We start from the raw sequence: 18,513 nt of genomic DNA, 5'->3' as shown, positions 1-18,513 counted from the left end.
ATGTTTTCTTTTATAAACTTGGCTTGGTCACAGTGTTTTGTCACAGCAATAGAAAATTTGTTATTATGAGAAAATTTAATCAAGCACCTGCCTATCTGTTCTGTGTTTTGTTTTTCTGCAGCACCAGGAATTAAAACCAGGGCCTTTTAGATGCCAACCAAGTAAAATGGTACTAAGTACATTTCTCTGTCTCTGTCTCTCTCGTCTCTCTGTCTCTGTCTCTGTGTGTGTGTGTGTGTGTGTGTGTGTGAAGAAGAGTATTTTAAGAAGTCTATCCCAAACTAGCTGGTATATAAATTATATCAGAGATTTTTAAAAATCACTGGCACCTTGGTTAAAAGAGGATACTGGTCTGGAAAGGTACAATGGCTACTCATTGTTTCATTTCCCCTTTCATTCAACTGCACATCCACTTGCCTATTTAAAGACGCTATCCATAGGATATATTTGGTGACTTCTATGTGCCAGGGACTGAGGCTACAAAGATCAACTTGGTATACACCTGTGTGAGAGGAAGACTAGCTACCTACCTACCCTACTTCTCCTTTCTCTTGAGCACGAGGTTAATGTCCTCGAATCTGTATAATCTGGTGTGGCACATGACTGAATTTATAGCTAATGTAACAGAAAGCTTGACCCATAACCTCCTACATGATATCTTCTCTATGCTCTTTTCTATTTGCTGTGTTGAGCTAAGCATGGGGACTTTGAAAGCCAAGTGCAGAGGAGTGGCGAGTCACAAGATCAAAGAAACCCAAATCAAGGTCCTGCTGAACATCTTGAAGCCACTCACAAAACAGGAATTTTGGGAGGGAGACTTAATGTGACTAAGAAATTTTTTTAATGTCTGAACCATTATATTTCTAAGCTAGCTTGCTATGGTAACTGGCATAAACTACTACTGTGAATTGTCAGAAGACACCTACTCACATACACAAACTATAACATGACTATTAAGTGCTTTAAAGAAATATCAAGAATTATAGGAGAGCTGGAGGAGGGAGCCATTGATTCTGGTCAGAAGGGATGCTCACAGTAACTTGTGACCTGGGCAAACAATAGTTTCCAAGGAGAAAAGTCCGAGGAAAGTTGTGATGCTCAGGAAAAGGGAAGACACCAATCCCACGAGTGGGTAGTGGGAGTTAAGACCAGAGCTGTGGAACTGTAGGGACAGTAAACATTGTCTTGTAGATAGTGGGAATCATCAACGGTCCAAGTGAAATGGGAATGAGGGAGCCTCGACAGGAAAACCTGGAGATGGAAGGATAGGGAGAAAATAGCAGCAATAGACATGAAGAGGGGACATCAGTAACAAATGGTTCATTTTACTTTTTAAATTAATTTTTATTTAAATTAAAAACAATTTTATTTTACATCCCAATCCCAGTTCCCTCTCCCTCCTGTCTTCCTACTCCTCCCTCCATCCCCCCATCCCACCTCCCATCCACTCCTCAGGGAGACTGAGGCCTCCCATGGGGGATCATCAAAGTCTGTCACATCATTTGGGGCAGGACCTAGGCTCTCCCCGCACTATGTAGGCTGAGAGAGTATCCCTCCATAGGGAATGGGCTCCCAAAGCCCATTTGTGCACTAGGATAAATACTGGTTCCACTGCCAGCAGCCCCATAGTCATTTTAATATTTTTAAAATTACACTTTTATTTATTTGTATGTGTGGGTTGGGTGGGGTCATGGTATGTGTGTGGGTGGGTGGAAGACCAGCTTTTAACGGTCAGTTTTTTTTCCTTCTATCATGGAGGTCCAAGTGACTGAACACAGGTCATCAAACTTGACAGCAAGTGTTTTTTTACCCACTGAGCGTCTTGCTGCCCCTGATAAACACTTCTAAGGCAAAATCTAGCCCAGTGTGGTAAAGAGTCAGGGGAATGGTAAAGGTGAACAACAGTGGAAAGGGTAAAGGTCACCCTGAATAACATTCCACCTGCAGAGAAGAGGGGATGTTCTGGGAGCTGAAGGCGAGACCAAGTCTAGGAGACAGCACTATCACTAGTTCAGGCTCAGAATATCGGAGTTAGAAATGCTTTATCCCAGACACAGGCCGTGAGGGGTCATGGGTCTACCCCAAAGTATTTACAACAGGTCTGGGTCTCTTTCTCAAAGTGAGAGCATTGGGAAAGCCCTGCATTGAGGTTCAGGTAGATCCCTCAATCACCCAAGGGGGAATGTTAACTTAAAATAAATAAATGTGCTTTTTTGAGACAGTGTCTCACACTGTAGCCCAAGCTGACCTGGAACTTACTAGGTAGCATAAAGAGAGTAGACAGAGTGGAATGTTTTCCTTTTCTGACTTTGTAAGCAAGCCCCTTCTCTTTCCTGAGAGCATTAAGTGTGTCAGATTCATGATTCTTCACACACACAGGCAAATATACCTAGCTCTACCTTCGACCCTCTTTCTAATACATATATATATATATATATATATATATATATATATATATATATATATACACACACACACACACACACAGGCCCCTCATGTTTCCTAAGGGATATTTACTTACCTGAGAGTGGCTCCCTCAGTCTTAATCAAGTCTCCATTTTCTATGTAAACATATTGCTGTTCTCCATCTCCTATAATTTCTTCTTTGTAAGGAATCCGTGGGAGTTTTTTAATGCAATAGGTAGTGTCTAGTCCTAAAACATGTAAATATGTTAAATTATACTCTAACTGATTTAGCTTTTGAAGAGCTCAGCATCCACACAGGCAACACCCACTAATGGTTACATAAAACATTGGCAGCAAGACAACAGAGAGATAGGAAGAATTAAAGCCACGTGTCTCTGAGATGAAACTAACTTCATCTATTTCCAGAGTGTTTTATTCTCCCATGCCCCTGTGGGCCACATAAAAGCCTCTGTGATTTTCTAGCCGTTTCTATTCTGTGTAAAAATTTCAAAGTAGTTCTCCATAATCTCAGCTGGCATTTGACTCCAGGGAGGTGATGGGGAGATGCATGAATGGAACATGACCACTTTTCTTTATCTAAGAACCCACTTAGGAGTAAAGGAGTCATGGCAGCAGCTAATAATCAGACCGCCTGTGCTGTCAGTGCTAAAACGGCTCCCAGATGCTAGGACAATAAACCTTTAAGATGAGTTTAACACACAGGACTCCTCACTGATAGAAACAAAAATCATACTTTACCAATCCTAAGTGTCACTCATTTAACCAGGACAGTGAATACAGAGAACAAAAGCACTTAACATCTGACAGAGTCGGGGATATGAAGCTTTCATATGGAATGAAGACCTACAGTGAATGCCCCTGGAATCCTGAAGAGACAGCTCGGCTAAGAACACAACAGGAGTGTACACAAGGAACGTGCTACTGAGAAAGAATCCGGGACCCAGACAGAAGTTGAGATATGACTTACAGGATAAATAGGCTGGGTAAAGGTACAGGGGAAAACCTGTAAGCAGGAGCCCAGCCTAAGGAGTGGGTGTGGGGTAGGTGTGACAATACTACCATCTTGTCTAATGCCAACTACTGCTGGGAAGAGTGGAGAAAAGCTGCACAGGTTACATGGGCTAGCTGACAGGAGAGAGGAATTTAAACTTGGCCACTGCGGCCACTGTACAGTGTTTAATAAGGTAATGTGGCAGTATTAACAGGCCAGTACGGCAGCTGTCCACGTTGACAGTGGAGGGCGGATCAAATAGAACCTGGAGGGATGGCTGCCACAGTCCAGCTGGAAGATACAAAGGTCAGGGCTGGAAACAGAGGGAGACACGACATCTGTAAGTTATACTGTCTAGGATTTTGTTTTTTTGTTGTCTTTTGAACACAGTTTCTCTGTGTAGCCCTGGCTGTCCTGGAACTTGCTCTGTAGATCAGGCTGGCCTCCAACTCAAAGATCTACCTGACTCTGTCTCCAGGGTGCTGTAATTAAAGTCATGGCCCAAACTTAATTGTTTTGTTTTCTTCTTTTGGTTTTTTGAGACAGGGTTTCTCTGTATTGTTTTGGAGGCTGTCCTGGAACTCGATCGGTAGACCAGGCTGGCCTCGAACTCATAGAGATCCTCCTGCCTCTGCCTCCCAAGTGCTGGAATTAAAGGCCTGCACCACCAAAAAGAAAAAAGAAAGAAAGAAAGCAAAGGCGTGTGCCACCAACACCCGGTCCATATTTATTGTTTCTAATTTAAAGACTTGTTTTGTTTTTGTATGTATGTATGTATGTATGTATGTATGTATGTATGTATGTATGTCTGTATGTCTGTATGTATGTCTGTGTGCAGTGTGCCCAGTGAACTAGAGAGCTAGCCTCGGAGCCTCTGGAGCTGGACTTACAGGTGGTTATGAGCTGCTTGACATGTGCTGGGAACCGAACTCAGATCCTTTGAAAGAGTAGGACACACTTTTAACCATTGAGCCATATCTCCTGCCCTAAACTGTTTGTTTTTTTTTTTTTTTTTGGTTTTTACGAGACAGGGTTTCTCTGTATTGTTTTGGAGGCTATCGGTCCAGCCTGGCCTCGAACTCACAGAGATCCGCCTGCCTCTGCCTCCCGAGTGCTGGGATTAAAGGCATGTGCCACCACTGCCTGGCCCTAAACTGTTTTTTTTTTTGGGAAAAAAAATCTGTCATCTGTTGCTTCAAATTTACTGTCTTGCCAAAGAAATTGTATAAATGGCATTTATATATTTTAGTATGGCCAATAAAATACATGTAGCTAAAAAAACAGTACAGGTAGTCAGCACTGAAAACTACATGCCCATATCCGTCATACCATTACATAAACAATAAAGCAATACGGAGCAGGGCAGACTACAGTACAACTGAAGGGAATAAGAATATAGTGACTGGGGATTTAGAGAAGAAATAAGGAAATGATTAATACAAACTTTCTTGGTACCATTTCAATGCAATCAACCTACATTTGCACACAGCCTGTGCAGCTTCAGTAAGGCCTACAAAGATAGACAAGACCTTTCTCAAGAAAACATTAAACTGTTAGTAGCTATAAAAAGTTGTGTCAAATTTCTCTTCTATATTTCTTTTTATCAACTGAATGATAATTATATAAATATTTTATTTTGTATGGAGCCTAAAACTATTGTTCCATTAGAACAATCCCAAAGGTAATGTTCTACAATACTCTCAGGGTGTTTGTATTTTGACTGGCGTCCAGCATGGGATTTTTCAACTGTGGCATCAGGCTAGTGCATTTTGGATTAGGGATGTTCAATCTGTAGAACAAAAGCTCTCTGACAGCATACTCGGCTTTGTTCATAATACCTGACGCATAGCAGGCACCCACATGTTTGTTTAATGAATGTCTCAATCTAGGAATAGGATAAAGTAATTAAGAGGACAGGTAAAATGTCAGCACTAAATAGGTTTCAGGGAGAAAAAAATGATCGATACACTGATATGCTGCCCAGATCTCCATATATCTTAGCAACTGTCCTATGGTTCTGTAAGGCCCAGCTAATCTGCTGGGAACAGACAATAACAGCAACAACCTTATAGCGCCCATGTGAAGTGTTTGGTACAGTACCTGCCACAGGGTAAATGCGTAACAGTTGTTCGTTAGTAAGTTTGAAACTGGAGTTGTCACAGAGACTAAACTAAAGCTTAGCTTTATCACTGGGGTGCAGAGGAAGAGAGAAAGAACTTGAAAGAAAACCGAGATTTCCGTGACACCTATGTTAAAATTGACAGTATTCAAGTCATATCAATTAAAAAAAAAACAATCAACATAGTTGAAAGCTTAAATTATAAATTATCTTTCAAGCATAGCCTTTCTCAGTGATCTTCATGTCTTCTGCTTACCATTACTGATGTTTTCACAGATATCTACTATGCCTCCGGCATGATCGCAATGCCAATGAGTCACTAGGATTTCTTGGATTGCTGTGTCAAATTCAGTCAAGGCTTGCTTTAAACAGCTGATATATTCTGGAATTGATGGCTCTCCAGTGTCAATGAGGATTCTCCTAGAAATGCCAAGGAAGACAATCACAATTGGAACCTGGAGTTCACATTAGCATATTTTTTTACACAGATAACTTGCATTAAATTCAAGAAAATATAAATTTTTGCTTTTAACATATTACTTCAGTTTAAAGTGACCTTACTGTACAGGGGTTCTTAGAAAGGAATTATAGTTAAATATAAATGTGAACCAGGGCTGTCAGAAGTGATCTCAAGTGCTTGTATAACAATTAAAGTTAACACAGGCCATTCCAACTGTATTCCTAAGGCAGGCTTTTCATCATTACATTCAGAAGTTAAATAACTTGCCTGCTGTTACTCTGTAATAAAATGGTAGACTCAGCATTCAAACTCAGGTTTTCTGATTCCAGAATATGTGCTCTTATCTACTCTGCCTTCCAGATAGTTTATAAATTCTTCAAGTATCTCATAGAATTTGACTTAGCAGCATCCTTAGAGAAATGTGGTCTTCTCTGTCTGTGAAAGGATACATTTATAGGCTGCCATTAGGATCATGCTGGCTTACTAAATTAGACACTGTAGATTCTCCTACAATAACAGCTCACTAGCACTGAGTAGTTGGCTAGGTTTCTAGTACCAGGCATGGTTTCCCTCTTGTTGAGAGGTTTATATCCACAGATAAGCATCCCTCAACCCCATTAAGGAAACATCTCTTTGCAACAGATGAATAAGGATCTTTGCATTCCTCTAAATGCAAAAGAGCTATAGGGAAGTAATGGTTGAGAGGGAGAATCATCTCTATGTTGATTGGTTGTGGTTTTTGTAAAGATCTTCATCTGTTATAAAGTTGAGGCCTGGAGGGCTTTTCTCTATCCAGTTTGCCATGTCTATTGGTATCATCTTTCTTCACCCATGTTTGGGAGTTATTCGGGTGAGACTGTATGGTGTAGGGAAGGGCTCTCTGATAGGTTCTAAGTGGTCAGCCCTAAACACATACACATAGGAGCAATACTAAAAGGACCCGGCAGGTTGTATATGTATATATGTAGCAATAATAATTAAATAAGAGGCCATGAATCTGAGAGAGCAGGGATGCAGGAGAAGTGGGAGGGGGAGGGGAAATTTATGTAGATATAGTACGTATATAAGAGATACTCAAAATATAATAATATCCACTCTGAAATTATTCTAAACTCTATGGCCTTTTTCTGTCCTCAAAGTATGTACAATTATGATAGGAAAGATTAGAATTTCAGCTATCAGAGGTTCTTGAACAGAGGAAGAATGCTTGTTGAGTGCCTCCATATTAAATATCAAAGTAGGTCTACTAGGAATGCAGTGAACTGTGATATCTATAAATTGATCAAAACACGGGAGGATGAAGAGCTAAAGTTCTCAGTATTTCAAGAATAAAAAAAGACAAAATTAAGAGAGAATTGTTAGCAATACTCAGCAAGTATTCACTATATTCCCTCTGCTGTACAAGGCATTGTGCTGGAGGTACAGAATAAATCCTGGCTGAGGTTATGTTTCAATGGGATGACTACGTAGAAAAGAAAGACAGTATAAATCACAGTCTGCCGGGTATAATGTGGCTCTTCTGGGAAGGCCAGCCAGCATGGCTGGGCCAGAGCCATTTAAGATGGACAAAATAGCTACATTTGGGAGAATGGACTGAGGGGCAGAGGAAGCCAGTGAGAGCCTAATACAGATGCCTACACAGAATTGAATTGGTTGATAGTAGTTACAGATTTTCAAGATGGCTTGGATGTGTGCCAGGAGCAGGGAAATGTTAGTGAAAGTGTTTAGGCATTTTGTTCGATCAGATACATGGGTGGGTGATTCTGTTTACCACAACAGGGACCACCAATTCAGGAGCACCTGGGCTTAACTTTAACAGGAAAGTTGAGTTCAGTTTGAAAAACGGACGATGCAGGAAATTTACGAATGCATCCAGCTATGAGCCTGATGAAGTTGGCTTCTGTTTAGATGTGTTATTAGTAAGGAGATTATAGGTGATACCAAGGAAGCAGGTAAGACTGCCCGAACAATGGTGTACAAATATGAGTGGTGTACAAGTTACTTTTTTCATTGCTGTGACACAATGTCCAACAAAAGCGATTGAAGGAAGGGTTTATTTTGGTTCAGCTTGAGGACACAGGCCATTATGGAAGAGAAGGTGTGAAGGCAAGAGCCATTCTAGCTCTGGCAGCAGAAGTGACAGCTGGCCATATTTTGTACATAGTCAGAGAGAGATTCAGTGGTATACTTGTTGATATACTTGTTTTCTCTTTTTAAAATTCAGTTTAGGAATGGTATGTCTTTGCTATTCAGGAAGGGCTTTCTACCTTAGTTAAACCTTTCTTGAAATTCCTTCCCAAAAGTTTGTATTCTAGGTGATTCTAAATTCAGTAAAGTTGACAGTCATGATTAGTCATCAAAGACCTTAGGACTAGGCAATCGAGATAGCTAAGTGTATTATTTTACAAATTGTTGGCCAATATCTAGGGCTTCTTTACAGGCTAGTTCTCTTAATTAGTAACACATAACTACTAATCTAGATATTTCTACATGGTCTTATCTTACTAGAGCACACCTGGTACACCCAATCTTCCCAGTCTCTACATGGCGTCTCCCTCGTGGCTTCCCTCTCTCCTTCTCCTTCCTCTTGTAGTCCAGCCTATCCTTCCTGCCTGGCTACTGGCCAATCAGTGTCTTATGCATCAACCAATAAGAGAAACATATACACAGAAGGACATCCCCCATCATCAGTGGGTAAAGGTGCTTGCTGCCAACTCTAACAACCCAAGTTTGATCCTCAGGATGACAGGGTAAGGGGAAAGAATTACTTCCTAAAAATTATCTTCTGATTTCAATATTCCAGCCATGGTGTGTGAGGCCTCCCCCCATATACAAATAAATGCCATTAAAAAATGATAAGATTGCATTTAGAGAAATGCAAAGATCCGATAAATAAGGAGAATTTGAGAAAAGCAGTCAGAGGATACAATGTTAGCCAATCAAGGAGGGAATGGCCAAGGGGTCCCACAGTTAACAGAAACAAAAATATAAAAATGATCTTGAGTTTAACGATACAGAAGCCACCTATAGCCGTAGACCTTTTTTTGTGTGTGTGAAGTGGAATAGTGAACCCAAATTTTGGAACATCTGATCTAGACCCAGTAATATTTGTTTCTAGTCACACTTTAGATTATGTTGAGGAACATTATCTGCACATTATTTTAGCTTTACTTATCACTTAAATATCCTATAAAAATAAAATTATAATTTAAATAGCTCTAGTAAATCCATTCATTCTGAGTAACTGTTAAGTTGCTTAAGATGGGAGACTATGAACCTGTTCTTCCCCAATTAATTCAGTTTTTTAAGTCTTTTTCAGCATAAGCATTTTGTGATTCTGAGTGTGATTCAAATGTCTAAGGATACAGTATTAATTTTTCACATAGTGTAGTCTCTAAATGCAACAGAACTTCTATTTTAGCTCACGAAGAAAAGCAGGTTGTGTAGAATTTACTGGGACCCTCCACGGATCTCCAACATGGCACTCTCCAAGGGAACTCTAGGGCTTTCGAACTGTCTGCAATTTCCATCTTAGGTACTGACTTCAGAGTGAGTTTTAAATGACAAGCCAAAGAGAATATCTGTGTGCCCACTGTACCCTAAGAGGTTAGGCACTCTGATGCTTAATTTTCTGTCCCCCTTAAGTGTGCTGGAAGTCTAAAGGTCCTGTACTTGACCCTGGCCTTGTTCACTCTGGGTTAACCCTTTGCCTACTTGACTTGGAATACTTCCATTTCCTTATAGCTGGCTGCTTGTAAAGTTCTTTTACTCAAGTAGGGTATATATAGTAGAGACTTTAGATGCAGACAAGCAATGCTTGCAATAAGCAATTAGAAGAAAAAGCAAAATGAGTTAGTTTCTCCTACCCATGGGCTGGGTTCTTTTACAGACTCTGGTTGAATTTTGGAAGTAAAATTCTGCCCTCTACTGTATGGAAATGGCTTGAGCATTGTCAATAGCTTCCACAACGGGAGGCTCTGGGCAAAACAAAATCAGAGAAGCAAATACTGTAAACTTTTGGGGCACGGGGGTAAGGGCCTTGCTATACGGCCCTACCATGCCTGAATTGACTATGCAGACCAGGATGGCCTCGAACTTGTGGTGACCCTCCTGCCTCTGCATGCCAGGCACTGGATTCCAGTCGTGCACCAACATACAGGGTCCCACAAGCTAACTCCTGGAGATCCCAAATCAACACTGCCACCATCTGCGGGCAGCGAGACCGCAAGCAAACGGTGATTCAGAAACAGTGAGTGTCCTTTCTTTCGGCTCGGGGAACGCGCTGGCTGCGGGGAGGGGACGTTTACCTGCTGCCGGTCCCCACCAGGTACGTGTTGGTGCCTTGCAGGGTCATGGGACCCGGGTTACAGCCCAGCACGCGCACCACCCGACTGGACAGCCGCTCGATGCGCTGCAGAACTGTCGCCATCTTCACCCCGGCCTGCCCCTGGCGACCAGATTTCAGGTCACTGTGCGCCGCGCGCCCCGGCCCCGGTGGGCAGGGCGGCGGCGGTCACGTGAGGCCGCGGGAGGCGGCCCGTGGCGGATTGGCAGGGGAGGGGGCGGGGCCTTCGTCACGTGACGGGGCCCGCCTTTCTGGCAGCCGCCGGAGGGCGTTCCCTGTGGTTGTGGCCCGAGGTGGCCTCAGGAGGCGTGAAGGTTCATGACCAGCCCTCAGAGCCTGGCGTCTCTCCGGACTTTGTGCCCAAGTAGTCGGGCATATGCACGACGACGGGTGACATTAGTGGGTTGGGAAGTTAAGCTGCGGGGGAAGTAAAGGTAGGCAGCTCTGGGGGTAGTTAGTGAGCACTCAACCCTGGAAGGAAGGGCAGGCCGGTTTTAGGCAGTGCCGGGGTACAATAACTGGCGGAACTTATGCTAACCTAGCATTTCTACCCGAGTGCTTCTTGCGAAGCGCCACCCCACCCCATCTCACCCCCTTTGAATCGTCAACAACAGTACCAAAAAAAAAAATGTGCATGCCTGTGGAGGCCAGAAGACAACTTCAGGTGGCATCCTTAAGGACATCCATCTACCTCTAGGTCACCGGCCGGGAGTAGCCACTTAGGCTAGATCTTGAAACTGTTCACAGCCCCAGGGATTACCCTGTCTCCCCAGTACTGGTGTTATAAAAATGTGACATTAAGCCCCACATTTTTATGTAGGTTCTGTGGGATCAAACTCAGTGTTTACAAGGCAAGCTCTTTACCAACTGAGCTATCTCCCCAGGCCAACTCTTAAATTCCCAAGTGGTCCCCTACTACTTTGTCAGACACAATTTATCCCCATTTTATAAGTGTAAGATGGAATTTGGGAGAACCCAGCTCTGTGTTGGATCTCATTTGTGGAGCCTGGAGGGGCCCACCCATCTTTCTCTCTATCCTACCCACTTGTCCAGAGAAATAGGCCAGTTTTGTATCCAAGGTAAAAGTGACTTATTTTCTCTGTAATGAAGTATATTTTTTAATTGGCAAGTATTAACTATTGCTTCCCACTTAAAAAATTTGAGCTATAAACTGGGCACTGGTGGCACACATCTTTAATCCCAGCACTTTGGAGGCAGAGGCAGGCGGATCTCTGTGAGTTCTAGACTAGCCTCGTCTACAAGAGCTAGTTCCAGGACAGCCTCCAGAGTCACAGAGAAACCCTGTCTCAAAAAACAAAGCAAAACAAAAAAAAATTGAGTTATAAGTTACCTACAAGAAAATGGCCAGATTCTGTGCTCTCCATCAAGTTGTAAGACATGTGTACAACCAAAGACATGTAGAGTATATTCACTACCTTAGCCTACTCCTTTTAGAAAGAATTGAATGATTGCTACGTCTGATATTTTAGTCTGACTTTTAGGATACTCAATGACTTCACAGATTAATAGTTCAATATTTCAGAGTAGTTGAAATATATGTTTGGTATGTGGAATACATTTCTGTTTTGTGTCTCAAGAATGAGCTTAATTTGAAAAGTGTTATTGAAATTATCACATGTCATTTTTGTGACCCACAGTATGTCCTTTAAAAAGTACTGAGGTAACCATCAAAATCATATATATCAGGTGTTTTCATCCTACCAATATTTATTTATAGCAAATATGGAAGATGATTACTGAAAACTGTAACATAGCTTGCCGGTAGTTCTGTGGTCCAAACACCGTTTTTTGTAGTTTGACGGGTTAGAGTCATTCTCCATGCTGGGGTGGGCTTTTTGGTAATGCAGCTGCTTTTGAATCATCCCTGATTCTTATAAGCAACCCCTCACCCATAATCCTGCTGGCAACTCCAGAAAAAAAAAGAACAATGTTATGTGCCCTTTTGCTATGCTATTGAGAGACTAGTAATTACAATCTGTTAGGTAGACAGATAGGGGGAGGGTAATAAAGGCAGTGAATTTTCAAGATGGTCAGCTTTGCCCTCACTTTCCTGACTTGAGACAAAAGCCTGGCAACTTCAAACAAAGGTTTTGTAGACTTTCGTCTCCCATCGGCAGGCCCTGCTAACGGACTTGCTCAACAAGGCATGTTCCTGACATGTTATACAACAATTGTGGGCCAATCAACCATCCTAGCTTTATTTAAACTGACCAACCGCGAATTAGGAGAGGAAATCTCTTGAGAAGCTTTAAGACCCCCAGCTCTGGAGAAGAGACAAGATTTTTGTTGCTGCCGAGTCCTGCCATCTGCCTTGCAGAGGGTCTTTTCTCTGAGTGTCTGCTACCCATGTCTCCTCACCCCTTATAAACACCTTCCTTCACCTGCTGATTCTGTCTGCAGTGCTTGAGGTTTCTCTGCTGCCACCTGCTGAGCTCCAGATTTTCCTGCCTCTTAGTTTGTTAACTGGCAGAGAAAATGAACCTGATCAGCATCCCTAGACTGCATCACAAGTGTTACATGTTTTTTTGCCTTGGGTAGTGAGATATGCAACTAAGGTTGAGCCATCGGGATCTAGAACGTCAGAAGGGGGACTTTTAGCATGTTGACCTTTTCTTTACCATGTATGAGATAGTGTGTCATCTTTCTACATCAGTGATTACACAGTACCTCCAGCAAGTGCTGAGACACAATCAAGGCTGAATTCTCTGTGCAGAAGGAAAATCTGAGTGGGCAGTGTGTGGGAGAAATCGCAGTGAGGCTGCCTTACTCTGTGGAGTATGAGATGGCATGCCCACTGGATGAGTGGTGATCCTTCCCTTTGCTGTGCAGAAGCACCTTAATTTAATGTAATTAATAAATAATTAATGGGATTAATTTCATGTAATTCAATTTGTCAGTTCTTGGGTTGATTTCTTGTGTAGTCCAGTTCAGAAAATCTTTACCTCTGTCTACATCATGAAGTGTTTTACCTCTGATTTCCTCTAGCAATGTAAAGGTTTCAAGTCTTATATTAAAAGCTTTGATCTACTTTGAATTGATTTTTATGCAGAGTGAGAAATATGGACCTAGTTTCATCTGTTTACTTGTGGAAATCCAGTTTTCTCAGAACCATTTTTTGTTTGTTTTGTGGGTTTTTTTTTTTTTTGGTTTGTTTTTTGAGACAGAGTTTGTGTAGCTCTGGCTGACCTGGAACTTGCTCTGTAGACCAGACTGGCCTCGAACGCAGAGATCTGCCTGCCTCTGCCTCCCAAATGCTGGGCTTAAAGGTGTGCGCCACCACCTCCTAGTTCAGCACCATTTGTTGAAGAGACTGTCTTTTCTTCAAGTTATGCTCTAACTGTGGGTTTCTTCCTAGGTTATCTGTTCTATTCATTGGTCTGCATGTCTGCTTTTGTGATCACAACACACTGTGTTTACTGTTACGGCTCCGTACTGGAATTTGAGATTGGATATTGTATGATACCTCCAGCATTGCTCTTGTTACTTTAACATGTTGCTTTCTGTGTTTCTTTGTGAATTTTAGGACTTTTACCTAATTCTGTGAAGTAGTCATTGTCACTGGATGGGAGTACATTGAGTTCGTCGGTCATTTTTGGTAACAAGGCCTTTTTCACAAGTAGGTCTGCCTGTCCATGAGCACGAGCAGTCTTTCCATCTTCCAGTGTCTTGAGATTTTTTTTATTGTTCCTTCAGTTTTAGTTCCTTGGTTAGGTTTTCTCCTAGACATTTAATTTTGCTTTATTTGAAGCTTTGCAAATAGGATGTTTCCACCATCAAATGACATTTTCCTAACTATTAAATGATATGCATGTCAAAGCTTGGAGTCTAAACATAAAAAAGGAACCGGGCTATTTCTTATCTGTGAGGGACTTTTATCAACAGATTGGAGAGTGCTCCATGTGACTAGCAGGTGATTTTGGTTTCATTTTAGTACTCGATCCAAAAGGATTGTATACTCCATATTCTTGTGTTCAGTGAAGAAATAAGATGAAGATTTCGAAGAAGAGACATTGAATTAGAGAAGGCTTTTAGATTTGTCACAAGTAAGTCTAGTGTTACATGAATTAAGTGTGGTTGATTAAGTGAAACTTCCCTAGTTTTAATTCTTTTAAATATATGCTTTATTGCAGAGTGATCCTGTACTAGGGCAAAGGTTATATATTTTGGCTGGCAGCCAGCTAGTCATACAGCGGGCAATGAGTCCGTAAGTAGAAGCTACATTTTGTAGGTGGCGGTGTTTTTACTCGGGTGGTATTGGAACAGTGATCAACTGTGGAGGTAAAGATGGGCTCTCTGTAATATAAATTTTAAAATTAGAGTTATTCAGAGACTTGTGGGATGTATTTATGATGGCTGCATTGTCTATCATCTTGCTATATAGATTTGCTTCCTATTGGATTCCTGTTCTATCTGACTGAATCAATAATGTGGACATTGTTAACAAATTGTTAAGTAACGTTCTGACAATAATACAGTTTTTGTTTCATAGAAATGACTGTACCTTGTAAAATTAACAAAAACCTGTTGGGGTTTTACTTATATCAGGCAAAGGGAGTTCCCTTTAGGGATGAACTGATAAATACACACACAGACTGCTTATGTGTAATAATCTATAACTGAGTGAGCTACATTAAAAATTCTGTGTGACATTTCAGTTCAACCATTGAATTTTGGACAACTTTTAATATTCTGAAATCATCTGATTATAGTTTTCTAGAAAAGTCTGGAAAATGAATTTAAGATTTTTATTCTTGTTTTATAAGTAGAGTATAATTCCTTCTAGGATTATCTGGTAGACTTTTAAACAAAATGTATATAATTAGAAAATGATATGAAACAGTAGGTACTAGTTTGTGTGTGTGTGTGTGTGTGTGCATTTTTGTAATTCTTTCTTCTCCTTCCTTTTAGAGTGCTAAGTGTTTTCCTAGAGTGTAGTATACTACTTCCTCAGGTTCACATGTAGAACACCACAGACTCATAGGATTACAATTCGTTTAGTCACACTTTTAGAGACTAAAGTCCAAGATGAGGAAGCTGTCAGGGGTGGTTTCTGGAAATGGCTGTCTCCTTGCTTTAGCCTCTATCCTTACAAAGCCTTTTCTCTGCCGTCTTTTCCTTCCCCGGCCCCTCTCCCTTTCTTACCACCTCATTTTGAGGCGTGGAGGATCAAACCCTGGGCCTCATGCTAGGCAAGTTTTCTCCACACTGAACTGCATGGCCCGCCAGCCCTGCAGAGAGTGGTTATACTCATCAGTCTCCTTAAAGTTCTCATCTCCCAATAGGCCATATTTGGGAATTGGGGATTCAATATGTAAATTTTGAGGGGGAAAACGTTTAATTTATAGCATATGGTAAAGACTGATGAAGAAAATCAATTTTCTGAAATGTCATTTATTCCTCAGATAAAACCACAGTTGACATTTAATTTTTTTCTCATCATATTTCCTTTGTGTTTCAAAGCTCTGAGTTCACACCATGAAAAAGAACCTTTTCAGTTCTCATTAAAGAAAACTAAGTCAGAGTTTGGGAAGTACAGATGCTTCCACAGACAATCAGGCCCACAACAAATAATGACCACCATTTCTTGAGTCCTGTGTGCCAAGTACTTTTCTAGGGGGTTCTATGTGCTGTGTGGGTTTTCTTTTTTTAACCTGCAGGACAACTCAATAAAGCAATGCTTAACTCTTTTCATTCATGAACCATGAAATTTTTATGCAGTTTTATATATCTAGGCAAACAAAAATCAGTATCAGATCAAACATTATTGACAGTAAATGATAGAGAAAATTTATTTTACTATAATTTTTTAGTAGACATATAATGTTACACTTTACTAAAGATGAAAGAAAATTTCCATAATGATGAGATGAGTGTGCTTGTTTTTTTTTTTTTACATGTGGAACTCAATCTTGGCTGAATATTTGGCACTACAGGATAAAGATCCTCTTCAAGGTTTTATAGTTATAGATATTTTATAATTGTCAGTGCTGAGAATCCCATTTTGCATAGATACATAGTAAAAAAAATGGCAGAAATGTGTTCAGTGGCATTTTAGTACTTTTGCCCTAGTCCCAAGCCAAAAGTCATGTATCTATTTTTTTAAAACAAAACTCTAAGAGTAATTTTTAAAATCAAACAATGGAACACAGCAAAATCCAAAGAGATTTTTGGGAATGAAGGCAGGAATATGTTCAAAATCTTTGTTTTCTATAACTAAGCCATAGCTACTGTAAGAGGAGCAAACTTGGATATATATGTTGTAAGAATGTTACAGTTCATAGAATACAGTATTCTCAAATCTGAGGCAAAGTGTAGCAGACAGAAATCTGGGTTTGCTTGCTTGTTTGGTGAACTACTGGCAATTAGGAAAAACAAAACAAAACAAAAATGCTTGCATCAGGTAAGTCTTGTTATCAGACTGCACCCAGAACATTAAACAGTAGGGATCATAACAGTGTCTACACTCTGCATTTGCTGAAAGAACTGAATTTGCTCATTTCACGATATATAGCTCAGTGTAGGGCACCTTGTCCTAAGTGAGTGTTAGCTCACAGGTAGGATAAACATTTTCTCTAGTAACTCAAATTACTCGTGTTGTTTACTCTTGTTTTACTCTTAAAATAGCACACAAGTATATGTGTGTATGGTAAAAACTCAAGCAACACAGAAGCCTAAATGTCAGTGACTGAAGTTGTGTTTTCTCCCCATTCTCACTTCCTTTCTCTCTCCATATATGGTTAAAAACCATAATATCATTTAGCTTTTGTTTTGTTCACTAGGTACATCTTAGAGGTCTTCTGAGATCGTCTCAAATGAACTTACTTAATATTTTTAAGGTTGCATCCTTTGGCTATCAATATGTATAATAATTTATTGAAGTAGGCTTCTCATTTAGGTAGTTTTCAGTTCTTATTATTATAAAAGAGTGCATCTCTCTGTGCCTATTTATAGATATAAATCCTGCATGGAATTTATGGTTCAAATTCATATTAAGAATTTTCATAGCTATTGTACTGTTGTTATATGTATTTTTTTGTTTGTTTTTCGAGACAGGGTTTCTCTGTATTGTTTTGGAGGCTGTCCTGGAACTTGCTCTGTAGACCAGGCTGGCCTTGAACTCACAGAGATCCACCTGCCTATGCCTCCCGAGTGCTGGGATTAAAGGCATGTGTCACTAACACCCGGCTGTTAAATAGTCTTATTTTTATTATATTATAAAGAAATGACTTTTTTTTTGTTTTTCAAGACAGGGTTTCTCTGTGTAACAGCCCTGGTTGTCTGGAATGAACCCTGTAGACCAGACTGACCTTGAACTCACAGAGATCCACCTGCCTCTGCTTCCCAAGTGCTGGGATTAAAGGCATGTATCACCACCACCCTGCCCTTGTGATATTCTTATGCATGTAGCTAGAGTTTCTTTCTAGCCTGGTCTTATAGCTGATTAGCTACAAATAAACACACAGAGGCTACATTAATTATAAAACTGTTGGCTGATGTCTTAGGCGTCTTACTGGTTATCTCTGTCCTAATTATGAACCCATTTCTACTAATCTATGTATTGCCACGAGGCTGTGGCTTACACATAATTCAGCATGTTACTCCTTAGGCAGCATGGCATCTCCTTGAGGCCTCTCTCTGCCTTTCTCCCTCCAGCCTTCTCCTAGTCTGGTAGCCCTACCTATCTTCCTGCCTGGCTATTGGACAATCAGTGTTTTATTCATCAACCAATAAGAGAAACATAAATACAGAAGGACATCACCCATTACATGTATAACATGTACATCAATCTAATTCACTTCCCAATAACTGCTTCCATTTCCCTCTTCATCTTGTCTACTGTTCTTTTCTCTTTCCAAATAGTACTCCTTTTGCTTTTGAGTACTTTCTAAAAGTCTATATTCTGCATATGAGAGAAAACATGTTTGCCTTCCTGAGGCTTCTTTTATTTAACACGATAATCTTCAGCTCCAATATTTTTTTTGCAAATGACTGAATAATGCTTTATTGTATATTTATTCCTCATTTTCTTCATCCATTCACTTGTTGACAGACATCTATGCTGATACCTTCATGAGGAACTGGCAAACTGATTTCCATAGTGACTACAGAAATTTATATCCACACTAATAGTATATGAGGGTTCCTTTTAT

General features: G+C 40.6%; 2 protein-coding genes across 3 annotated transcripts in view; one reads left to right on the top strand and one right to left on the bottom strand.

Annotated features, from left to right (window-relative positions):
- Window positions 1-10,503, bottom strand: part of Lactb2 (lactamase beta 2) — a 29,434-nt gene extending 18,931 nt beyond the window's left edge. Inside the window, exons 1-3 of the mRNA XM_040741426.1 lie at window positions 10,305-10,503; window positions 5,794-5,957; window positions 2,522-2,654 (exon numbers count right to left, since the gene is read on the bottom strand). Coding sequence (XP_040597360.1) covers window positions 2,522-2,654; window positions 5,794-5,957; window positions 10,305-10,426 — 419 coding nt within the window. The 5' untranslated portion in view covers window positions 10,427-10,503. The remainder of the gene's footprint in view (window positions 1-2,521; window positions 2,655-5,793; window positions 5,958-10,304) is intronic.
- Window positions 10,504-10,592: 89 nt separating this feature from the next.
- Window positions 10,593-18,513, top strand: part of Xkr9 (XK related 9) — a 31,915-nt gene continuing 23,994 nt past the window's right edge. The window contains exons 1-2 of one of the 2 annotated variants that reach the window (XM_040741424.1): window positions 14,299-14,406; window positions 14,494-14,641. The gene's annotated coding sequence lies outside the window, so the exon portion shown is untranslated. Of the gene's footprint in view, window positions 10,777-14,298; window positions 14,407-14,493; window positions 14,642-18,513 lie in introns of those variants that run through there. The other variant, XM_040741425.1, reaches the window with a different exon arrangement.

The sequence above is a fragment of the Mesocricetus auratus genome, unplaced genomic scaffold (genome assembly GCF_017639785.1).
Source record: "Mesocricetus auratus isolate SY011 unplaced genomic scaffold, BCM_Maur_2.0 Super-Scaffold_6730, whole genome shotgun sequence".
Classification (NCBI taxonomy): domain Eukaryota; kingdom Metazoa; phylum Chordata; class Mammalia; order Rodentia; family Cricetidae; genus Mesocricetus; species Mesocricetus auratus.
The sequence above is the reverse complement of the archived record's forward strand: the minus strand, read 5'-3'. Positions and strand labels throughout refer to the sequence as shown.